Source organism: Ascaphus truei, chromosome 5 (assembly GCF_040206685.1).
Source record: "Ascaphus truei isolate aAscTru1 chromosome 5, aAscTru1.hap1, whole genome shotgun sequence".
NCBI lineage: Eukaryota > Metazoa > Chordata > Amphibia > Anura > Ascaphidae > Ascaphus > Ascaphus truei.
The window spans coordinates 287378346-287404383 of record NC_134487.1 but is presented as its reverse complement, the minus strand read 5'-3'; the positions used below and the strand labels follow the sequence as shown (position 1 = coordinate 287404383).

The 26038-nt window shown below is 47.1% G+C and overlaps 1 protein-coding gene across 1 annotated transcript; it reads left to right on the top strand.

Moving 5' to 3' along the window:
- The first annotated feature begins 8696 nt into the window (after positions 1 to 8696).
- On the top strand, positions 8697 to 25373 carry LOC142494598 (uncharacterized). Its single transcript, XM_075599046.1, has 5 exons — positions 8697 to 8740; positions 14521 to 14565; positions 15086 to 15185; positions 22685 to 22794; positions 24341 to 25373. Exons 3-5 carry the CDS (start codon positions 15118 to 15120, stop codon positions 25351 to 25353), a joined length of 1191 nt encoding a protein of 396 aa, XP_075455161.1. The 5' UTR covers positions 8697 to 8740; positions 14521 to 14565; positions 15086 to 15117; the 3' UTR covers positions 25354 to 25373.
- Positions 25374 to 26038: the final 665 nt, after the last annotated feature.

Below are 26038 nucleotides of genomic sequence, written 5' to 3'. Positions count from 1 at the left end.
TTATCTTTGATAAAAAGAGAATCCTTTTGGATGTATGAATTGAAAACCATTGCCCCATTAGGATTGAATCTTGATTTTGACATTAAACCTTTTTTGTAATCTTGTCATGTAATCCATTCTAATTTTGCTTTTATATCTCCCTATTAGAATGCCTCTTGTACCTCAGCAATCTTGATGAACAATTAGTCAGTCAAATGTATTAGTATATTTCTTGTTGTGTTTATTAAATGTTTTTTATTATATATATATTTTTATTATATATATATATTTTTAATATTGTTGCATGTATTAATAAATTTCTGCATTTTTGGAGTCACACATATGTCTTGATGTGTGACTATGAATCTAATTATACGTATTATCTCTTAATTGATATACCTATGTTATAGCCAGCACCCGATTATCTAATTAGTATAAACCAATGGGTCTGTAGCACAGTGTATATAAGTCCACCAGAACCAGTCAGCAAATCACTCCTGAAGAAACCGAATGCGGAGAAACGCGTAGAGTGACGCTGACCAGACCAGACCAGAGAGATTCCTAAGCGAGTGGAGCCCCTGCAGGCTGATGACGTCAGTTCCGGTTTCCGGATCCGGTGAGACGCACCGGTGACACGCACGCCGATATACAGGGGAGGCAGAGAGCACACGCTTCGTTTGCCGAGATCCAGATCGCAGGATCTAAATGCTTTTTTAAATCTACTACCATGTGAGTGTATCCCTTACCACTTACCTGCTTTTATAAATTGTCCTTCCAGTCTGCACTATGTCCGTTTCTTTTTATATATAAGGTCTCCAGAAGCTCCTGGTGTTAATCATCCTTGGTGGGCTGAGATTTAAAGATACCTTTTTGTGAACAGCACTCACTATATGTTTGTGAGTATTTTGCACACAGACCTTTATCACTATATTTACTCACGAATTATCACGTGTACTGCACCATCAGACTTTTTTTCTGTTTTCCATGGCTTGCGCTTCCCGATGACTTACACCACTTCTATCTACATGGGATCGTGAGAAGGATCCTCCACTGGGTTATAGCGGCATCCATATTTGTTTGTATTGGTATCACTTTTATATTTTGTATTACACTGTTGATCACACTGTTTATCACATGTAGTATGTTGGGGGTTTAGGCAGGTTGTATTTTATTTGGTTATTCTAGAGCGCCACTATTGATAATTTTGTTTGTATCATTTGCATTACAATATATACCTGCCCCAGTGCAGTCTTTAGGGTGTTTGTTTTTTGTTTTTGAAGTGAAGTCTTCGGTGAAGGGGAATGCAGATCCACGTTTTGAAAAAAGAAAAAATGGTGTAATACGTTCAGATGGAAATGGTAATATATATATATATATAAAGAATATACGTTACCATCCGAGGACTGATAAAGTAGAGACAGCACACAGTAGGAAGATGACAAAAGGTTATATTAGCTTAAACAGCATCACAGATAACCGACGTTTCGACCACACAGAGGGGTCTTTTTCAATGTGATGTGTATAAAAGACCCCTCTGTGGTCGAAACGTCGGTTATCTGTGATGCTGTTTAAGCTAATATAACCTGTTGTCATCTTCCTACTGTGTGCTGTCTACTTTATCAGTCCTCGGATGGTAACGTATATTCTATCTTTATTTTTAAGCCTTATTATTATCTTTACTAGGAGTGTGTGTGTGTGTGTGTGTGTGTGTGTGTGTGTGTGTGTGTGTGTGTGTGTGTGTGTGTGTGTGTGTGTGTGTGTATACTTTGGCATTTCAGAGACACACGCTCTCTCTGAAAGGAGCTTGGGGTTCGTCTTGTACTGGAGAGGTAAGTACCCCATTCAGGATTGCCACCTTCTACTGAAGGCTAACCCGGAGATCAATGTAAAAAATGTTATCTCTTACTGGCTGCGTCTCCCGTCATCCTCCGGACATCCCCCTGCAACTCCCACCAACATAGCGGCGCGACGTCAAATGACGCCTCGTTGCCATGGCAAAGTGATGCGTTCTGAAGTTGCGCCACATCAAGTTACCATGCCAACGGGACGCATTGTGGCGCCGAGGCGTCAACGTGATGCCACATTGTCATGGCAACGGGCGTCACGTGATGCCATGATGTCATGTAGCATCCTGTTGTCATGGCTGCACGGCGCTATTTGATGCCGCGCAGCCATGTTCACGTGAGAGGCAGGAGAATGTCGGGAGATGCCGCCAAACGCCACTGCCACCCGGAGATTAACAAGGTAAACTCGTAGCCCAGAAATACGTGACCAAAACCCGTAGTCTCCGGGTAAAACCCGGAGTGGTGGCAACTATGACCCCGTCTGGTAATCGGATGCCATAGTGTATGGGGCAGTTGGTCCTCAGAGGAATACAAAGGAACAACCAATAGTGCAAACCGTCTGGTACACATTTTAAAGACTTCTTTCTAATGAGCATATTCCATGTGCATCCTGTGAGTGCACCTTATATTGTATTTTATTGTTTATAAATTTGTACTAGAAGATTTGCACTATTGGTTGTAGCACTTTATATAATTATGCGGTGGATAGCTCTTTTGCGAGTTCACATATTAATTAGCTGCAAATGTTTGCTAAATGTTTACTTTGTTACACTTTAAATGATCACAGGAACGCCCTTTTTACACCTCCTCTTTTGCATTTTTGTTTTTGAAGCGCAGAACATGCTCAATGAGCAATATACATACAGTATATGGGTTAATTCATATTGGCGTCTTGGGGGGAGCAGGGGGGCAGTTGCTGAATTTACCCCTTCCTAGCCAAACGATCCCAAGCCAGCAAGCCAGATGGGGGCAAAAGGAAAAGGGGGCATCGTGTCACGTTCCCCGCACAGGACTAACTTCCCCTGCTTTTCACTTTTGTAATTAAGGAGAAGAACTTGCTGCCTTTCAATTGACGTGTTCTGTTATTGATTCATCTCATGATCTGCTCTGAGGGCGTGAAGAGGACATGCACTCAATACTAGCAAATGCCCTCACGTGCTGGAGACATGTGCTGCACATCCAGTAACGGTGTAGTCAGAAGCAGCCACACACATTAACATTTAAAGGAATAAAGTCAGAAGTAGCCATAGCAAATTCAGAAACGCCCCCTTCAGCACAGGTGGCTCAATCATAATGACTGAGCTACCTGTGCTGAAGCAGGGATATCCTGAAAATCTGACCTGCAGGTGGCCCTAGAGGACTGGAGTTGGCCACCGCTGCCCTACATACTAATTATTACAAGAGTTATTTATTATTACATCGTGAAAAAATGACCCATACCTTCAAGTATGCCCTGGTATTTCCCAACCTCTTCTCCACCACGAGTCCTTCTTAACCCCTTCGCTTTGCAATGCATTGCATGACTCTCTGGCAGTGAAGGGGTTATCATGGTGTATCGCAGACACCTCATCAGTTTATCCAAAGCTCAATGTATTCATGTTCCCGGTTCGTACTGTAGCTTGCATGAAATCCCCATTCTAAACATTTTATGTTGGCAATCCCGGCGTGATTCTACCGACAGGGTTTGGAAATCTGGAGTTTCTTTAAGTAAAGTGCAACAGTACACGAATATCCCACCGTAATCTGTTTTCCGATGGGAATCTCAGGGGAGGCATCCTGAGGTTACTCAAAGTCCTGCTTGAGGAAGACACGAACTAGTTTGTTTGGTTGTTATTTAGCAGGGGAGTACTGGGAGTGGGATGAGAAGTTGCAGCATGTCAACTGTATGTAACCCCTCATTATTCTCCTTAGACTAACGTCTACATGCTAAGGCGGGGGCCCAAGTCCTACTCCCCGTTATGACCGGTGATATCTCAGTAGCAGATCCCATGGCCAAAGGTCAGACACTAGGACAGGACACGGGCTATGAATAACAAAGGTATTGATAGATGTAAGCCTCCCTGCACGGCTTCTCGGGAGATTACATTGGGGTTTATTGCATGGCTCCTCCGCATTGGTTACCTTGAAAGGGGCTGGATCCAGGCAGCTGGGCGATGAGGTATCAAGGTTATATAATAATGGGCGCCAGGAACTTTTGAAATACAACAGTCATTTTTATTCATGTCCCCATGGACAGGGACTGCTCACACTTTAATAACATTGTACTGTATTGTCACGGGAGACCAGGAAAAATACACCCGTTTACCAGGATCATTTCATTGAGCAAAACGCGTGATGAAATAAACTGTAATTTATTCACTTAAATAGGTAGACACACAATATTACACAAAATACAGAAGAAATACACACTTACTTTGGGAATCTGGGTTAACACAACTACCTTTCCTAGTTGCAAAACAAACAGCAAAATAATCTAGGCAGCTTTTCCTTCAAGTAGCCTCTTCCTGCTGGTGACTTTAGCCTCTGAGAATCTTAGATGACTTACTCAGAGCTTGGAAATCTTGAAACGTGGAAATCTTGGACCACAAATTGAATCTTGGACCACACATTTAATCACATTGAATCACACCTCTGGGATGGTGACTAGCTGTCTTATACACTTTGGGACAGGTAGTTCCACAACTTGTCCACCAACCACCGGCGTGGGAATTTCATCACTGACCAATTACACACTTTACCAGGTTTGTCAAAGCTGGCACCTATGGCTTCAGAAAAGTAAGAGGGCATGTGTGCAGATCGCCATCTTGCTCACTTACTAATCTAAGCCACCTGCAGGCTCAATGCCTAAAGTCTGGGACAGGTGACAACTGGCCAGGATAGGTTGCCTTCATCCCAGGATGCTAGCACTTAACTTAGCTATCCTGCCCATTTGGTTGCTCACACCTATGGCACAAGTGTTACTCTGATCTATGGGACTTCCAGGAGACTACCCGACACCAAAACCTGAGGTAGCCAGGAGTTCTCCTTTGATCCCGAGATGAGAAGACCCTTCCATATGTTACATGCACAAAGCAAAACATATTTTCTTAAAACACTGCTGCTTAATAAAATATACTTCTATACACGATTCTGTTAAAATATGTTACAGCCTTTTGGTGTATGGAGATAGAGTGAAAGCTAACCTGCTTACTTTACACCAGCCTATATCCCTTAAACACTGCAAGGCAACACATGCGCAATACACGGGTCCAAGAGCTAACACTCTAAGACCCCAAAACACAGTTCAGGGGCAACCAAGTGGGCTTAACCTTTATTAGTGAGCCTGGTTACCCCCTCACCGTCACATGTATTTTATAGCAAACACATGAATACAGTTCTTCCTTCAGTGCCCAATGTTAACACTTCAATGAAGGTGCTTTGATTTGGTTGCTCTGAGTAAATGTGGGACCCGCCCCCTTGTTGTTTTTGGAACCTTACTCTGTGTTAATCCGACTACTCTGGACCCCTACAGTAATCCTGATCATTCTTTTCTTAGTTGACACATTACCTTTGGCCTCTTTGGGAACTGCCACTTCCATACAGACTGATAAGGAATATTAGTGCCGATCCGCGGTTAGAGCTGATCTGCCAGCACATGGGAGCCCTCTTTCCTGAGGCCCTCTATTGCGTGCCATATTCTTTTTTCAGGGATCCTAATTTAACGGGTGCTGTTCCTGTCTACAACATAACAAACAGGGGGGCCTGATCTATACTATTTCTTTAGAAACATTACTGATCTTCTGTCCCAGAGGCTCCTCTTCGCATGTCCTCCTGGAACCTTCCCTTCTACAATGGTTTCTTCTGCATACAATAGCCATGTTAGTAAGCCTTTAGGAGGGGGCGTGGGGTTGCAAAAATAAATAAATATATATATATAAAATCTAAAACGGGAGAATCATCCACATACAGGTACAATACATATTACATAAGTCGCTGCGCAGTTGTGTACCAGTGTCTCTTCCCCAATCTCAATTACCCTGTATTATACCCTGCAATGTGTGTGCAACATTGGAACTCCTATGGTAAGTGTGTAACTGTAGCAGGCCTGTCTCTACGCAAAGCCATCAGTACCCTTTGTCATTTGATAAATATGGTCAATCTGCCTATTGCCCCATGTAACCGCTCCCTATAACTTCCTCCTGTTGCTTCATATAACCACTCCCTATAACTCCTTCGATTGCCCTATATAACTGCTCTCTATAACTCATTCTATTACCAAATAGAACCCCTCCCTGTAACTTCTCTTATTGTCGCATATAACTGCTTCTTATAAACCCTCCTATTACCCCATATAACCACTCTCCCTACTCTCTTCCTATTACTATGGCTTTGTAACATCTTAAGTGTAACATATGACGTGTCTGTGGAGTTAATATTGGAGTTTATTTGGACATGAAAAGTACAAGAAGATCTGGACTCTGCACTTCAACAACATCCCTAGAACTGTGAGAACTTGGCTTTCTAAACGCTCTGACAACTTGCACACATCTATAGACTCAGTTTCTAAACGGCTGCTTAATCTTCAGAGCAACACTGCCCTCCCCCCCCCCAGGCCTGATTTATACACCTTCTCTTTCAACTACTACTCTTCTCCAATACCTCGGTCCTCTCCCTGCATTTCACTATGCCCTCCCTATTGCTTTTTCTGTTTGTTGTTTTCTCACTCCTACACTGCACCTCTATTTATCCACCTCTTTCCCAACAATCTCTCATATCTCTCCTAATCTTGGAACCAGCCATATACGCACCTGCTCTCGCCCGTGCCTCCCTGCCAATGGTGTTAACCCATCTAATTTAATACCGACCAACCTTAAAACTCACATCACAAAAGAATCATTCCTATAGCCTGCACTCATGGCCACTGTTCCACACTCAGTCACTGCTACCAACAGGGCCGCCGACAGGGACGGGGACAGCCGGTACAAGTGACCCGGGCCTGGTGGCGGCGGGGAGCCCGGTGGCCAGACAAACAGTTACCAGCGGACCCCGACTCTCCCCACCCTTCCTCGATCTGTGTCCCACACCAGGTCCTCTGATGTCAGTGTGCGATGGGCCTCTCTGATGTCGGCGCGCCAGAAGTAAGCCTTGGCCCAGATTCTGGCGCAATGAGTGGGAATCCCGGCGCGCGCTGCAGTCAGAGAGTCTGGCATGGGACAGAGATAGAGGAAGAGGCCTACAGGTGGGGAGAGCCCAGGCCCACCGGCAACTGCTCTGTCTGGCGGCCGGGCCCCCCCCCCCCCCCGGCAGTCAGGTCCCCCCCACGCCTGCTCCCCCTGGCAGTAACACCTTACCCCCAGCAGCCACCCTTCCCGGCAGTCACCCCCCCCCCCACCCTAGTAGCCCCCTCCTCGGCAGTCCCCCTCCCCCCCTGGCAGTCGTCGTCACCGGGCCCAGCCTGACCATCACCAAAGTAGATCTATTTTTGTAATACTGTATGTACTGGTGGAGTGGGGGGCTTTTTACTGTGTATTGGGGGGGACTGAGTGAGAGTGGGGTAATTGACGGAAGGAGAGGATAGAAGGGGGGAGGGAGTGAGTGAGGAAAAGAGGGAGTAAGAGTGAGACGAAGGGGAGAGAAACACATGCACGGCGGGAGGAGGGTGAGTGAGGAAGAGGGAGTGAGATGGAGGGGAGAGCAATACATGGGAAGAGGGTGGGAAATAGAGGGGGCACGTGAGGTGTGAAATGGGGGGGTTCGCGGGGGCGCCAGGGACCGGACATAACTCTAGTCCCTCATTTATTGTGGCAGAAAGATTTATTGGGATTCCATATTTATTCTGCTGTCAACACTGTGTTAGACAATGATGATGGCACAATGTCACAATGATGTCACACCTGCAGATATGTGACTGTACACCCTCTTTTGATAATATTGAGGAAATGCAGCTATAACTTCTACAACATAAATAATAATACAGACATAATTAATTATAGTTAAATCATAAATCACGAACTAGCCAATATTGTACAGAATTAACATGAAGATATTTTAGAATATAAGGAATCCTTATGACATGGATAAAATACTGCTCCATATTACCTCTCTTAACCCCTGTAACTCCTCCTATTATTCTACATATAGCCCTTCTCTATAACGCCTCCTATTGCTCCATATTACTACTCCCTATAACTCCTTCTATTGTTCCATATAACCGCTCCATACAACTCCTACTGTTGCTCCATATAATCCCTCCCTATAACGCCTCCTTTTTCTCCCTATAACTCCTCCTTTTTCTCCCTATAACTCCTTCTATTGTTCCTTATAACTGCCTCCCCATTACTCCCCCGATTGCTCCATATAACCGCTCCATATAACTCCTACGATTACCCCATATAACCTCTCTCCCCAATTTATAAAGGCTCATTTATAATGACAGCACAGACACATTTATTGGGATCATTTATTGGGATCATTTATTGGGATCCTATGTTTGCCTTGCTGTCAGCATTGAGTGACACAGTGGTGATCTTATAATGCCACAATGATGTCACACCTGCAGATATTCAGCTGAGGCACAAAGCATACACAGCATCCCAGATGCTTCTGAGGTATCAGATTGTTCTTGTCTTAGCTGAGTATTTAAAAGAAAATGATATCATTACAAATATTTTTATTGATTGCAGTCATTGAAGGATTCCCCATTAGGCCATTGAATGGTAAGCACCCTTTTAACCCCTTCACTACCTCTGTACATGGGGTAGATGTTTGGGGTGTTGCAGGGGGTGAGGAATGTATTTTAGGGGGCGGGGTGGAGAGTAAGGGGTTTAAAATTCACCTGCTTGATGCTAATAATTAATTGTGTATTAATGTTCTCATTTAACCTATAGGGATTCTTCTGCTGCAGGATGGGACACTGTCCCAGATTGGTGGGGATACAGGTAAAAGTACCACTGCTTTTTATTTTCTAACCCAGCACCAGCAGGACCACTGCTTTTTTTTATTGACACATCTCGGAGCACCGCTCTCTGTTTCTTGATCGTATGTATGTATGTATGTATATCTTTATTTGTATAGTGCCATGCATGTACAGAGCGCTATACAGCAGTAATACACGTGACACAATAATAAGAAATATACCAGGAATACGCACTTCAGACAAAATATACAAATTAGGAAAAGGAGTCCCTTCCCCGAAGAGCTTACAATCTAAGTGGTAAGTAAGGAGAACTTACAGAGAAAGTATAAGGGTGTTATGGTAAGTGCGTATGCAAGGGATCATGGTAAATGTATGTAACCCCGCTATTGCCCTGTATGTGTCAGAGTGGGGCCGGAGTCCATCCTCCCTTAGTACATCATAGTCTGACCCACCAGACAACAAAAAACAGATGACATGTGTGTATGTGTATATAGAAGTGAGCATGCGATATACTAAATACTAGTGGTGCTCCAGGGATAAGGGCAACATATAAACAACAAAAAAGATTCCCAAAGGGAGCACACTTTTTGTCCCCGATTCTGTGTAGGCGTTTCAAGACTGTCGGTCTGCCTGTTTTTTCTGCATAGAGATAGCCTTTCTGAGGTTCTGCTGAATCTTTTCCCACGATTCTTGATGATGCAGAATCCTGTTATCTGCTGCTGGTACCCTGGATCTGGGTCTTGCAGTAGGGAGAGCTGAGGGATGAAATCCGAAGTTGGTAAAGTACGGTGAGTCCTGTGTAAGCTCGCTACGTAGATTATTGTGAGAAAATTCGGCCCAAGGCAAAAGATCCGTCCAGTTGTCCTGGGTATCTGTGATGAAGCAACGGATGAGCTTTTCTAGGGATTAATTCGTCCGCTTCGTCTGACCATTAGTTTGAGGGTGATAGACGGAAGAAAAGTGAAGGGAGCTCCCTGGTTCTTTGCAGAAGGCCCGTCAGAATTTTGAGATAAATTGTGAGCTTCGATCTGACACAATGACTTGGGGGACCCCATGAAGATGGAACACCTCTTTGATAAAGATTTTGGATAGTTTGAGGGCATTGGGTAGACCCTTGAGGGGAATGAAATAGGCCTGCTTAGAAAATCGGTCGACCACCACCAGAACGGTATTCCTACCTTTGGATACAGGTAGTTCCACGATGAAATCCATGGAAAGGTGAGTCCATGGACGATCCGGAATCGGAAGGGGTTGCAGCAACCCTGGAGGCCACTTAAGGGGAGTTTTATTCTGGGCACAAGTAGTACATGCGGTGATGAATTCCTTTATGTCTTTACACATGCCTAGCCATCAGAAGTTCCGTTCCAGAAGGTCGATAGTTCTCCTTGTACCCGGATGTCCAGAGCTTTTAGAAGAATGACCCCATTCCAGTACCTTTCTACGATATGTTGGAGCAGTGAAAATGCGTCCCTCTGGAACCTGGAGGCCCTCAGGAACATCGGACTGGCCCTATGCGATGTCTTCCAAAGAGTCAAAAGTATTAGCGGACATTATACATGAAGGCGGAAGTATGGTCTCCTCTCGGTCCTCAGCCTTGTCTTCTTCTAGAAATTGATGGGAGAGGACTTCTGCCTTTACGTTTTTAGAACCTGGTAGATAGGAAATAATGAAATTGAAACGAGAGAAGAAAAGGGACCATCGAACTTGTCGAAACCCCTCCGAGCGCCTTCGATGTAGAGAAGATTCTTATGATCTGTCAGAATAGTAACCGGGTTTTCAGTGCCCATCACAAAAAAATAATTGTGGGTAAGAAGAAAAAGAATTGCATCCAAAATTAAAGGGACATGTGCAGGTGATAAATCAGAGCGTGACAGAAAAATGTGAACAGCTGCCACCCCTTGAGAATGAGAAATCATGATAGAGAGCGAGGTTACATCAAATGTTACCCATATACAATTCCTCTTCCAAGTGATCCCCTGAATTTGCTTATGAAGGTCTCCACTATCGAGAATGTGGGAGGGCAGAAATCACACAATTGGATGTAAGAAATGATCCACGTACCGTGAAACACCATCTCCCAAAGATTCAATGCTGGAAATAATCGGTCTCCCTGGAGGGGAGATCAACAATTTGTGAATCTTTGGGAGATGCATTTTCGGGACGCATGTTGATTACGTCATTTCAGGACGGTTTTGGCGCGAATTTTAACTAATAAAAATGTATGCTTATATTTGTTTCCCTACACCTTGACAAAGTCCTATTGCATGAAACGCGTTGGTGCGTTTTCTACATTTCCACTGCTTAGCTGTGCAATAAACACAATTTTATTGAATCTGGAGTTGCCCCATCTATTTTTGCTCCACTGATGCGGAGGCTGTGCTACTTTTCTTCAACACATCCTGGCTTCTACCACTAAGGATTGCACACTGGGAGAGTTTGTCCTGTCTGGATATCACTGTCAGGTAAAGGGCATCAGTCCTTCTGTATTTACCTTTTTCAGTGCTTGCTATTTCATTTGTCAACCTAATGGGTAGGTAATTACCAAGGGACCAATCTTTGTGGCAACCAGATGGGCACCACTGGGTCCCCAAATCCCCCCCAGGGTGATTTCTGTTATTATACAGTCATTCTGGACATTGGGACAATACTCTGAATATATTGTACTCATAAATAAGAGCATACATTTGTGAAGCACCATTTACCAAATCACCTATGGTATACCAATAGTAGAGGGGGCATGGTGTATACGATAGTACAGGAGGCATGGTGTAGTGATAGTAGAGGGGGCATGGTGTAGGGATAGTAGAGGAGGCATGGTGTAGGGATAGTAGAGGAGGCATGGTGTAGGGATAGTAGAGAAGGCATGGTGTAGGGATAGTAGAGGAGGCATGGTGTAGTGATAGTAGAGGAGGCATGGTGTAGGGATAGTAGAGGAGGCATGGTGTAGGGATAGTAGAGAAGGCATGGTGTAGTGACAGTAGAGGAGGCATGGTGTAGTGATACTAAAGAAGGCATGGTGTAGTGACAATAGAGGAGGCATGGTGTAGTGATAGTACAGGAGGCATGGTGTAGGGATAGTAGAGAAGGCATGGTGTAGTGACAATAGAGGAGGCATATGTCAGCTGATGGTCAGTCTCTGATCATAGACTGTTGTGTTAGGGATATTTATTTCCCATAGAGTAATTACTCACCTACTTATTGCCACAGCGAGTGCTAGATATAGGCACATTTTTGTGTTCTCTTTGGACCCACCTTTTTAAAACGCCTATTATATTTCCTATAGCACCCTGTTAGAATTCAGTATTGGTTATTAGTATTAGGCTGAGCGGTATGGTCACTACAACAGTTTATAGTAGAGGAGGCATGGTGTGGTGACAGTAGAGGAGGCATGGTGTAGGGATAGTAGAGGAGGCATGGTGTAGGGATAGTAGAGAAGGCATGGTGTAGTGATAGTACAGGAGGCATGGTGTAGGCATAGTACAGGAGGCATGGTGTAGGGATAGAGAAGGCATAGTGTAGTGATACTAAAGAAGGCATGGTGTAGTGACAGTAGAGGAGGCATGGTGTAGGGATAGTAGAGGGGGCATGGTGTAGTGATAGTACAGGAGGCATGGTGTAGGGATAGTACAGGAGGCATGGTGTAGGGATAGTACAGGAGGCATGGTGTAGGGATAGTAGAGAAGGCATGGTGCAGGGATAGTACAGGAGGCATGGTGTAGGGATAGTAGAGAAGGCATGGTGCAGGGATAGTAGAGAAGGCATGGTGTAGTGATACTAAAGAAGGCATGGTGTAGTGACAGTAGAGGAGGCATAGTGTAGAGAAAGTGAAGGAGGCATGGTGTAGTGACAGTAGAGGAGGCATAGTGTAGAGAAAGTGAAGGAGGCATGGTGTAGTGATAGTAAAGAAGGCATGGTGTAGTGATAGTACAGGGAGCATGGAGTAGTGATAGTAGAGGAGGCATGGTGTAGGGATAGTAGAAAAGGCATGGTGTAGTGATACTAAAGAAGGCATGGTGTAGTGACAGTAGAGGAGGCATAGTGTAGAGAAAGTGGAGGAGGCATGGTGTAGTGATAGTAAAGAAGGCATGGTGTAGTGATAGTAGAGGAGGCACGGTGTAGGGATAGTAGAGAAGGCATGGTGTAGTGATAGTAGAGGAGGCATGGTGTAGTGACAGTAGAGGAGGCATGGTGTAGGGATAGTAGAGGAGACATGGTGGAGTTACAGTAGAGGAGGCATGGTGTAGGGATAGTAATGAAGGCATGGTGTAGGGATAATAATGAAGGCATGGCGTAGTGATAGTAGAGGAGGCATGGTGTAGGGATAGTAGAGGAGGCATGGTGTAGTTATAGTAGAGGAGGCATGGTGTAGTGACAGTAGAGGAGGCATGGTGTAGGGATAGTAAAGAAGGCATGGTGTAGAGATACTAGAGAAGACATGGTGTAGTGATAGTAGAGGAGGCATGGTGTAGGGATAGTAGAGGAGGCATGGTGTAGTGATAGCAAAGGAGGCATGGTGTAGTGATAGCAAAGGAGACATGGTGTAGTGACAGTAGAGGGGGCATGGTGTAGGGATAGTAGAGGAGTCATGGTGTAGTGATAGCAAAGGAGGCATGGTGTAGTGACAGTAGAGGAGGCATGGTGTAGGGATAGTAGAGGAGGCATGGTGTAGTGACAGTAGAGGAGGCATGGTGTAGGGATAGTAAAGAAGGCATGGTGTAGTGATACTAGAGAAGACATGGTGTAGTGATAGCAGGGCTAGGTTAGTGTTGAGAGGTGGGGTTGTCCTGGGCAGTGAAAATAAGTTAAGAAGGGTAAAAAGCAAGATGTAAGGGGTTACAAACATTAATAAAGTAATGGTGGAGTTTTAGAATGTTCATAGCAGAGTTGGTCTTGGCTCACATTAAGGACACTGTGTGTTCTTGAGTCTTTGATAGATGTCTTCTTGTTCAACTCATGTCAGCTCCAGATTAGCTGCAGGCCACTTATAAATAGGCCACTTGCACACAGGAATTTGAAACCCCTCACTTTGCCGTCCCCAGAGATATTCCTAATATATAGGCAAGGCCTCATTTTATCCCACCCACAGGAAGCTATACGCCCATCTGATTAAAACACCATTTGGATGGTTACATTTTGCATACCAATTAGAGGCAGGGGGAGTGTAACATATGCTGTAAATTCTGTGGGATGTAAACCCTTTTATTCATCCTATGAGACAGACATTACACAGGATAGGTTATAGTGCAGAGCGCTCTCTCCTTATTGCATATATTATACATCTTGCTACAGTAAGTGGGACTGGGGATTTACCCATTCCACTGCCAGAGGGTCAATAATGTGGGAAGAAAGTGCTATATCTTGTTTTATTGTCAACAACACAATCCTATTGATGTTCATGATGTGGGTAATAGGATGTTCCTACATTTTATAGGGTGAAGTCTCTAGGGTAACTTGTGTAAGTGACCCTCACTATTTAGAGAGGGTATCCTGGTAACATTAATGGGGCAGCTGACGTGCAAGAGGGGGATCTAATAAGCGAAGGTGATGTATGTAAGAAGGTGATCCTGACTTTTGTAGGGTGACCCTATTCTACTGCACTTCTGATCCCTCTAGCACTTCAGGGGTTAAGGAATCATATGCTGATTCTACTAGACCATAGATCCATTTGGAATATAGATCATAGTAATTTGATTTTTCATAGAACTGACAGCATATAAATATATGTATAAAAACACAACTCCCATATTGTATCTGTAATGTATTTCTCTCTTAATGCTATTATCTCTTTTCTTTACAAATCAGAGTTTGCCGGTGGTCAAAAACGAGTGAAAAGAGACTGGGATAATGGTACGTTAATTAATACATAAGGGACGTTGACTTTATTATTGATTTTATGATATTCTCTCCCTCTCTACCCAAGCTTAAAAGGTCAGTCTCATGTAGGAACAAAGTGATCTTATGACAGTGACGTGTTTAATGGCTTAAAGGGTCAGTCCCATGTAGGACCAAAGGGACCTAATGACTGATGTGTTTAATGGGTTAAAGAGTCAGTCCCATGTAGGACCAAAGGGACCTAATGACAGTGATGTGTTTAATGGGTTAAAGGGTCAGCCCACATAGGAGTCAAGTGACCGAGTGACAGTGATGTGTTTAATGGGTTTAAGGGTCAGCCCACATAGGAGTCAAGTGACCTAGTGACAGTGATGTGTTTAATGGGTTAAAGGGTCAGCCCCACGTAAGAATCCCTCACAGGTGTTGACGGTCGCCTGGGAACTGAAGGGTTAAATCCCTAATCCCGCTTCCCAAATATCTGTTTTATTTTTGCATTGCGCACAGGTAATAACTAACATTTCTATTCTTTGTACAGTGATCCCACACAGGCCCATTCTGGCAAAAGCGATGGTAACTGGAACCAGTCTAATAATCGTGGCGCTGGTTGCCGGAATTGGATTATTTTATTACATCTAGTGAGTGATCTAATCTATCTATATATTTTTGAAACCATTGTATGTCCTGTCCCAAAGGCCAATCTGATTGGTCAGTTGGTCTGCCACTCACCCTCTGGCCAATCAGATTGGTCCGTGGCTCGGACCCGCCCCCGCATGCCTCTCATTGGCTCAACTGCCACACTCATTCGCCCACACCTGGAGGGGGGGAAGACACACGCACAACCACCAGGCCACTCACCCCGCGGCCTGGCCCGCTGGATACCATCACACAATGCTCATCTCCCCGCAGCCTCACACACACTGCACGCCTTTAAGCACTGCCGCTCTCCCAATTTCCCCTCCACCGCCAGAGCAAGCTCTCTCCGGCTCCCCCCCCCCCCGCAACAATTCCCCCCCCCCCGCAACAATTCCCCCCCCAGGCCGCTCCCCATCCCCGAGAGCGCTCCTCCGGCTCTCTCCGTCGCGCTCTATCTTCCCCGGCGCTTCCCCACTCTCTCCCCCCCACCCAGGCCGCTCCCCATCCCCGAGAGCGCTCCTCCGGCTCCCCATTACCGAGAGCGCTCCTCCGGCTCTCCCTTCAACGGCTCCCCCCCTGCAGACAGAGGGGAGGGTGATGCGTGGCCGGGGGGTGACATGCGTGGCCGGGGGGTGACATGCGTGGCCGGGGGGTGACATGCGTGCACTTCCGCCACGAGCACCGGCCGTCCAAGCTGCCAGAGGACTTTGCTTTCAATGTGGCCCACGAGTGCGTGTGGGGCTGCCGGGGCAGCTTCGTCCCCGCCTCTTAAAACCCGGAGGAGGAGGAAGAGGCCTGCCCGGGAGGTGGTGGGGCCGCGGCCTAGCTCCTTTGCGTCAGACCGCTAGCCGGGAGAGGCCAGGAGGGAGGAGAGCCCAAGGGGCAGCCCGAGGAGAAACGCGGCCATGTGCGAGGTGAGGAACCGCAGGGGGAGGGATCTCCCCCCCCCCGTGCCCTACCTCTCACTCCCTCCCCCCCCCCCTCCTGCCTTTCACCCACCCACCCCCCCTCCTGCCTTTCACCCACCCACCCCCCCTCCTGCCTTTCACCCACCCACCCCCCCTCCTGCCTTTCACCCACCCACCCCCCCTCCTGCCTTTCACCCACCCCCCCTCCTGCCTTTCACCCACCCACCCCCCCTCCTGCCTTTCACCCACCCCCCCTCCTGCCTTTCACCCACCCACCCCCCCCCTCCTGCCTTTCACCCACCCACCCACCCCCCCTCCTGCCTTTCACCCACCCACCCACCCCCCTTCCTGCCTTTCACCCACCCACCCACCCCCCCTCCTGCCTTTCACCCACCCACCCCCCCTCCTGCCTTTCAACCAACCACCCACCCCCCCTCCTGCCTTTCACCCACCCACCCCCCCTCCTGCCTTTCACCCACCCACCCACCCCCCCTCCTGCCTTTCACCCACCCACCCACCCCCCCTCCTGCCTTTCACCCACCCACCCACCCCCCCTCCTGCCTTTCACCCACCCCCCCTCCTGCCTTTCACCCCCCCCCCCCTCCTGCCTTTCACCCACCCCCCCTCCTGCCTTTCACCCACCCCCCATCCTGCCTTTCACCCACCCACCCCCCCTCCTGCCTTTCACCCACCCACCCCCCCTCCTGCCTTTCACCCACCCACCCACCCCCCCTCCTGCCTTTCACCCACCCACCCACCCCCCCTCCTGCCTTTCACCCACCCACCCACCCCCCCTCCTGCCTTTCACCCACCCACCCACCCCCCCTAATGCCTTTCACCCACCCACCCACCCCCCCTCCTGCCTTTCACCCACCCACCCCCCCTCCTGCCTTTCACCCACCCCCCCTCCTGCCTTTCACCCACCCCCCCTCCTGCCTTTCACCCAGCCACCCCCCCTCCTGCCTTTCACCCAGCCACCCCCCCTCCTGCCTTTCACCCACCCACCCCCCCTCCTGCCTTTCACCCACCCACCCACCCCCCCTCCTGCCTTTCACCCACCCCCCCTCCTGCCTTTCACCCACCCCCCCTCCTGCCTTTCACCCACCCACCCAGCCCCCTCCTGCCTTTCACCCACCCACCCACCCCCCCTCCTGCCTTTCACCCACCCACCCACCCCCCCTCCTGCCTTTCACCCACCCACCCCCCCTCCTGCCTTTCACCCACCCCCCCTCCTGCCTTTCACCCACCCACCCCCCCTCCTGCCTTTCACCCACCCACCCACCCCCCCTCCTGCCTTTCACCCACCCACCCACCCCCCCTCCTGCCTTTCACCCACCCACCCACCCCCCCTCCTGCCTTTCACCCACCCCCCCTCCTGCCTTTCACCCACCCACCCACCCCCCCTCCTGCCTTTCACCCACCCACCCACCCCCCCTCCTGCCTTTCACCCACCCACCCACCCCCCCTCCTGCCTTTCACCCACCCACCCACCCCCCCTCCTGCCTTTCACCCAACCCACCTCCTGCCTTTCACCCACCCACCCACCCCCCTCCTGCCTTTCACCCACCCACCCACCCCCCCTCCTGCCTTTCACCCACCCCCCCTCCTGCTTTTCACCCCCTTCCCCCCCCAACTGCCTTTCACCCCCTCCCCCCTCCTGCCTTTCACCCCCTCCCCCCTCCTGCCTTTCACCCCCTCCCCCCTCCTGCCTTTCACCCCCTCCCCACCTCCTGCCTTTCACCCCCTCCCCACCTCCTGCCTTTCACCCCCTCCCCCCCTCCTGCCTTTCACCCCCTCCCCCCCTCCTGCCTTTCACCCCCTCCCCCCCCCTCCTGCCTTTCACCCCCCCCTCCTGCCTTTCACCCCCTCCCCCCCTCCTGCCTTTCACCCCCTCCTCCTGCCTTTCACCCCCTCCTCCTGCCTTTCACCCCCTCCTCCTGCCTTTCACCCCCTCCTCCTGCCTTTCACCCCCTCCTCCTGCCTTTCACCCCCTCCTCCTGCCTTTCACCCCCTCCTCCTGCCTTTCACCCCCTCCTCCTGCCTTTCACCCCCCCTCCTGCCTTTCACCCCCCCTCCTGCCTTTCACCCCCCCTCCTGCCTTTCACCCCCCCCCTCCTGCCTTTCACCCCCCCCTCCTGCCTTTCACCCCCCCCTCCTGCCTTTCACCCCCCCTCCTGCCTTTCACCCCTCCCCCCTCCTGCCTTTCACCCCCCCCCCTCCTGCCTTTCACCCCCCCTCCTGCCTTTCACCCCCCCCTCCTGCCTTTCACCCCCCCTCCTGCCTTTCACCCCCCCCTCCTGCCTTTCACCCCCCTCCCTCCTGCCTTTCACCCCCCTCCCTCCTGCCTTTCACCACCCCCTCCTGCCTTTCACCCCCCCTCCTGCCTTTCACCCCCCCCTCCTGCCTTTCAGCTCACCCACCCACCCACTCACTCGTCACCCACCCACTCACTCGTCACCCACCCACTCACTCGTCACCCACCCACTCAGTCACCTGTCTTTTGTGGTAAATATAAAAAAAAACATGTTGCATTGTAATCTTTTTTTCTGTATGACAATAAGAAAACAGTTAAGTTAAAGTTGTGCGCTAAAAAATATTTTACCCTGGTAGGTGCGCTATGGGTTTGGGGGGGGGGGCGGCCGCCCTGCTCCTTTCATTTGTCCTGGGCCCCATGCTTTCTGTTGATGACCTTGGTCCCGCCCGCCACCGCAGCGAAAACCCCGCCCCGCAGTAAGTCAGCTGCCTCCACCCCCCCTGTCACACACCGCACCCAAAGTCAGCCGCAGAGATACCCGCAGTGGGCCGCCGCCACACAACCCTCCCGCCTGCCCCCCCAGTGATCCGCCACTGTACAGCTCTGAAGGAGGGGGGGGGAAATCACAACCCTCCCGCCCACCCCCCAGTGAGCTGCTGCTGCCGAGCTCTGAGGTGGAGGGGGGGAGGAAATTCCTAACCAAAGGTGAGCCACCCCCGCAAGCTCGGAATGGGGGGGGGGAAAGAATTACAACCCTCCTGCCCACCCAGGGAGCCGCCGGCTAGCTGTCAAGGGGGGGGGGGAATCCCAGCCCTCCCGGCCGCCCCCTCAGTGACCCGCCGCCGCCGAGCTATGAAGGCGGGGGAATAGGGGAATTAGAGATGTGAAAGGGGGGGGGGGAATCGGACATGTGAACGTGGGGGGGGGGGGGAGGACGCAGCTGTGAAGGGGGGGGGGGAACCGGAGCAGTGAAAGGGGGTGAGCGGAAAGCGAGGAGGAGCGGGAAAATTAAATCCCGGGCAACGCCGGGTATATTAGCTAGTATTCTATAAAACATTACACTTTCACAATCACAATTAATAGATACACTGTCACACCTCGAGGCGAGAATAATTTTACTTTTCTTTCCCCCTTCTCATTCCAATCCCTTTAAGGTTGTCCCAAAACGTCCTTTCCCTCATAAAAGTCCAATTTATCACTATAATCCCATATACAGACATACCCCGGTTTAAGGACACTCACTTTAAGTACACTCGCGAGTATGGACATATTTTCAATAGCACCATACCCCTGTTTCCGTACGCTCGCTTCGCGACTACGGACACTTATTCTGCCCTACAGACCGCCGTAGTAGTGACGCGCTGATGCCCCTCGCTCAATATGCAAACGGCAGCTCGCACCTGCGCCTGTCAGCACGTCCTGAACAGCAATACTGGCTCCCTACCTGTGCGCAAGCGGGGAGACTATAGAGCCTGTTACAAATGTGTTATTTACATCAGTTATGCACGTACATGACGATTGCAGAACAGTACATGCATCGATAAGTGGGAAAAAGGTAGTGCTTCACTTTAAGTACATTTTCGCTTTACATACATGCTCCGGTCCCATTGCGTACGTTAATGCGGGGTATGCCTGTAGATGGTCCCACAAGTCTATTTGTTATTTTAAAAAAAGGTGGTGTGTGCCAAGCACACGCGCTATAAGGAAAACTTCTGTGTGTTTTGACACTGTTAAGTGTTTCATGCCATCAATATCATAAACATGAAAGTACAATTTGATTGATAAAATACAGTGAAGGGTGACAAACCCTCCAGCAGCTTTTTATGCGCTGTCACTGAACAGTGAAGGTTTTAATTATTTTATTTTTTTACCCGCCCTAACTTTTTTAATGTCTTGTTATACCCACCATCAGCTTCACGATGCATAGCCAGCAACCGACCTTGCACTTGACCAGACCCAAAATAGCTGTCTGTGAGTAGGGTTACTGGCTCTGCACTTCTTTAACCCAGACTGTGCTGAAAAAGCTGTGTAATGCGGCAGGCATAAGATTATAGGGGGCCATGCTAACATGGATAAGAAGTAAAGAGTTACTCACTGTAAGTGCTCATTTGCATGTCATTACCCAGAATCCCTGGCTGCAGTGGAAGTATTGCATGCTAAGAGATAATGGGGAATGACAGGGTTGCAGACCTGTCTGAGACATGTGAATATGCTCACAAGTGATATTTTTATTTGCTGTACTTTGCTAAGGCAATATAGGAAGCCAAGTGGCCTACTTCAGCACCCTGGACAAGGCCAAAAAATGTATGCGTCCCGTCTGTAAGCACCTGAGACCAGGTATAGCCATGACCTAAAAGAACCCAGCGTTAAGGCCTGTGATAACTGTAACGGCCTGCTGTGGCTATGGGTTGAGGTGTTCCACACCTCTTTTCCATATCAGTAACACTAACGACCATTAAAGTCAAAGGAGCACTCCTGGTGACACATTGTTTTTTTAATAGGATTGTAGGGGGTCTCCGGAGCTGAACCGCGTTGATTTCAGCACAGGTGGGGAACCCCTGCTTCCCAAGACACTTGCTTCTGAAGGTGCTGGTGGTAACTCTGCTCAGTTTAAATCTCCTTTGTCACGTGGGCCAATAGGAAGCCGCAAGGGATGATGTCACGGCTTCCTATTGGCCAGCAGGATGCGGGACATTAAAGCCGCCATATTTGTAGCTCTGTCTGGGCTGCTACCAGCACCCGCTTCCAAGGTAAGTATCTCAGAAAGCAGGGGGTCCCTGGAGTTGAAATGAACGCAGTTCAGTTCCAGAGACCCGCTGCTTCAAGCTTATTAAAACAATTTTTTTTAAGTGTCCCCAGAGTGCCTCTTTAACGGCAGATCGCTTTAGCAGTAATAGAAAAATTGTGTGGTGCTAAGAGCTATAAACAGACATGAAAAATGTACTGTATAAAAAACAGAGTCCCAGTGCAATAATGACTCAGGGAATTACAATATACTATGGAATGTAGACAGGTAGGTGGTGTAACACACTTGTCTGGAAACCTCACAAAACACAGATGTGAAGGTAAATCACATGGAATGTCCAGAATTGGCCGTTACTTGAAAAACCAACCATACCTTCATTCCTCAGTTGATAAGGGGATATTTGGTCATCAAATTGACTCACTGGAAAAGTGCAGCACCCTGACACTGTTCCCCTTGTCCTAGGGTCCTGGGTGTGCCCCTTTGTAGGGTAGAAACAATGGTGGATGAAAACAGAGCACTACTACTACTTGTAACACTTAAAGAAAAATGCTGAGAGTGCGTAATCCATTCAAAACATATTTATTGGTCATTTGAAAAAAAACCCGAAGATATTGCCCCACCAACGCGTTTCATGCTGTAGCGCTTTGTAAAGGAAAGCACCACAGCGTGAAACGCGTTGGTGGGGCGATACCATCTCTTTTTTTTTTCAAATAACCAATAAATATGTTTTTTTTATGGTTTACGCACTCAGCATTTTTCTTTAAGTGTTCCAAGTACAATAGTAGTGCTCCATTTTCATCCACAGCAGTAAGACAGGCTTTAACGCGCTAGTGAGGTATGAAGATTCCCATTAGCACTTAACGAGACATTAACTTAAGGTAACGTCTCATTAAGGCCCTAGAACGCTCTGTAGGTTTGCCCCCGAGTGACTTAATGTCACGTTGACCTAACAGTGTATCTTCAAAGGACGAGAAGGGAATGTTACGCCATGTTTTATCCTGTATAATGGACGTTAGTGCTGATGATGTTATCATGCAAATGATATACAAATGAGGCATTATCATAACAACACATATCCACTAAGTTCGTTAAGGTAAACATGGGAACCTTATATTACGTCAGCTACGTTACACCTAAACTTGGCGTTACTCCCATCCAGACCCTGAAATAGGGATTTTGCGGGGTCTGGATGGGTGAAATACCACCGTTAGTCATCATTTCAATGAGATTGCGTTATTTCCCAGCGTTATTTCTCGCTTCCCTCCTCTCTTCCTCAACTTGACTTAAAGCCCTATTTCAGGGGATGGATGGGAGTAACACCAAGATTGGTATAAAGTATATGAGATTATGTGTTCACCTGTTTTAGGTAATGCTGCCATGATTTAACAGGCCTTTGGGGATCTAGCTATTAGGCCCAAGCCCTGCCTCAGCTCACATTCATACGAGTGGGATCAAGTTTAAAACCCTTTTGTAGATCTAGTGAGTTCTCTTCTAACTTGCATGGCCCTGTCGCCTGCTAACCTCATTTAGGACCGATAGCGTGCTGTATATTCTTATTAATGTACTGCTTTTAACCATTTCCCCTCTTTTTAGCACGAAACAAGAGCAGAAATTTATGACCGTTCAGGAGGAGTTGTTTAATAAAACAAGAAAGATGAAACCGGAGGATCCCGAGGATGTCTGGGTCCCGGCCCGGCCAAAAGGTAACACAAATATGGTGATGATATTTATGGTTCAACTGACTCGAAAAGAGAGATTTTAATCCGGGGTCAATAAAACCCGACATATTAGGAGGATTTGCTCATATTTTGTGTGTCAGATTGGGATTTGGGAAAAAGTTAAAGGGAGTGGTTATATCCAATAGGAGGAGTTATAGTGAGGGGTCATATGTACAATTAGGAGAAATTATGCAGTATGGACCAACAGGATGAGTTAGAGAAAGTGGTTATATCCAATAGGAGGAGTTATAGTGAGGGGTTATATGTACAATTAGGAGGAATTACATGGACCAATAATTTGGTAGAGAGAGGGGTTATATGGGGCAATAGGAGGAGTTATAGAGAGCAGTTATATGTACAATTGGAATAGTTATAGTTAGGGGTTATTTGGAATCATAGGAGGAGATATAGGGAGCAGTAATATGGACCAATAAGAGTTATTATGAGTGGTAATATCAAGCAATAGGAGGAGTTATAGGGTGCAGTTATATGGAGCAAAGAGGAGGTATAGGGAGAGGTTATATGGAGCAATGAGAAATATTAGAAGGGTTAATATAGAGCAATAGGAGGAGTTATAGGGTGCAGTTATATGGAGCAATAGGAGGAGTTATAGGGAACAGCTATAATGAACAATAAGAGTAATAGGGTGTGGTTATATGAAGCAATTTGAGCAGTTAAAAGGTCATGGCTATATTGAGCAATAGGAGGATTTATAGGAAGTAGTTATATGGAGCAATAGGAGGCGTTATAGGAATAGGTTATATGGACCAATGAGGAGTTATAGGGAGAAATCAGAAGAATTATATAGATTGGTAATATGGTGCATTAGGAGGACCTATAGGGAGCGGTTATATGAAGCAATAGGAGGAGTTATAGGGAAGGGTTATATGGATCAACAGGAGGAATTATAGGGAGGGGTTATTTGCAACAATAGGAGGAGTTATAGGGAAGGGTTATATGGAGCAATAGGAGGAATTATAGGGAACAATCGGAGTAACTATAAGGAGCGGTTATATAGATCAATAGGTGGAGTTACAGGGAATAGCTATATGAAGCAATAGGAAGAGTTATAGGGATGGGTTATATGGAAAAATAGGAAGAGTTCTAGGGAGGGGTTATATAGAACAGCAAAAGTTATACACATTGGTTATTTGAAACTGTAGAGAAGTTTCGAGGAAGGGAATTATATGGAGCAATAGGAGGAGATATGGGGAGGATTTACATGGAGTAATAGGAGGGGTTATATAGAGGAGTTAAATGGAACAATAGGAGGAGCTATAGGTAGCGGTTACCTGGAACAATGGGAGGAGTTATATGGAGTAATAGGATGAGTTATGGGAGGGGTTATATGGAGTAATAGGAGGAGTTATGGGAGGGGCTATATGAGTAATAGGAGGAGTTATGTGAGGGGTTATAAGGAGTAATAGGAGGAGTTATGGGAGGGGTTATATGGAGTAATAGGAGGAGTTATGGGAGGGGTTATATGGAGTAATAGGAGGAGTTTTGTAACTGATAGATTGTTATGCTTTAGGAGTCGGGAAAATGGATCAAATGGAAAGTGAGGAAGAGGATGAAAGAGAGGGGCGAAAGGAAGAAGAAAAGAGGAAATATAAAAAAAGAAAGAAAATGAAAGAGAAAGTTGAAGAAGCAGAGGAAGAAGAAAGTGAAGAGGAGGAGGAAGAAACCAAAAAAAAGGAGAAAAAAATGAAGAAAAAAGAGAGAACAGTTGAAGAGGTGGAAGAGAAAGAGGAGAAAAAAGAGAAAAAGGAGAAAAAAGAGAAAAAGGAGAAAAAACTGAAGAAAAAAGAGAGAACAGTTGAAGAGGTGGAAGAGAAAGAAGAGAAAAGGAAGAAAAAAGAGAAAAGGGAGAAAAAAGAGAAAAAGGAGAAAAAACTGAAGAAAAAAGAGAGAACAGTTGGAGAGGTGGAAGAGAAAAAGGAGAAAAGGGAGAAAAAGGAGAAAAAAATGAAGAAAAAAGAGAAAACAGTTGAAGAGGTGGAAGAGAAAAGGGAGAAAAAGGAGAAAAAACTGAAGAAAAAAGAGAGAACAGTTGAAGAGGTGGAAGAGAAAAGGGAGAAAAGGGAAAAAAAGGAGAAAAAAGAGACAAAGGAGAAAAAACAGAAGAAAAAAGAGAGAACGGTGGAAGAGAAAGAGGAGAAAAAAGAGAAAAAAGAGAAAAAGGAGAAAAAAGAGGAAAAAGGGAAAAAAGCGAAAAAGGGGAAAAAGAGGAAAAAGGGGAAAACGAAGAAAAAGGGGAAAACGAAGAAAAAGGGGAAAACGAAGAAAAAAGGGAAAAAGAAGAAAAAGGGGAAAAAGAAGAAAAAGGGGGAAAAGGATAAAAAGGAGAAAAAGAAGAAAAAAACTCAGAAAGATAAAAAGAAGAAAGTCAAAAAAGATCAAAAGCTGAAGAAAAAGAGAGAAAAAATGAAAAAGGAGAAAACATTTAAAAAGGTGAAGAAGGTTCAGAAACGGGGGAAAAAACCGAAACAGAAAATTACAATGAAGAAGCTGGAAAAAGCCAACAAAATAAGAAAATTACTGTAGTAACAAAATCAATGTAAGTGAGACCCTCTTCCCCTCAATAAAATAATATTTTTAAAGCAACGTATCAATAATATGTATGTAGCAGAGCACCCTCCCTTGCCTCTCCCCGGCATTGGCCCCGTCGTACGGGAGGGTTTGTGTGGATGACATAGCCACGTATACAGGGCCGCCAACAGAAATCTTGGGGCCCAGGGCAAATGAAAGGAGCAGCCCCACCAACCCATAGCACCCCCCACCAACCCATAGCGCACCCCCCCCCCTCACCCACCAACCCATAGCGCACCCCCCCCCTCACCCACCAACCCATAGCGCACCCCCCCCTCACCCACCAACCCATAGCGCACCTACCATGAAAAATATTTTTTAGGTCGCAACTTTTTTTTTTTTGTTTCAATTTATTTTTATTGTTTTAGAGAGACATAACAAATATATAGTCTTGGAATACATATGATATTTTAACAGTGTCACTTGTCCATACAACAAAGAGCATTAACAGTTCGTCATCTGAAATAAAATAATTGATATAACACGCGTCTCTCATGAGCTTAACAAAGGAAAGAGAAGAACGTAGAAAAGAAGAAAAAGAAGGGTGGGAGGGGTGGAAGGGGGGGGGTAGGACGAGCCCATTTGTCTGGTATTTCTGTATTTATTTATATGGGGTCCCTAGTTTCCTGGCCATATTAGG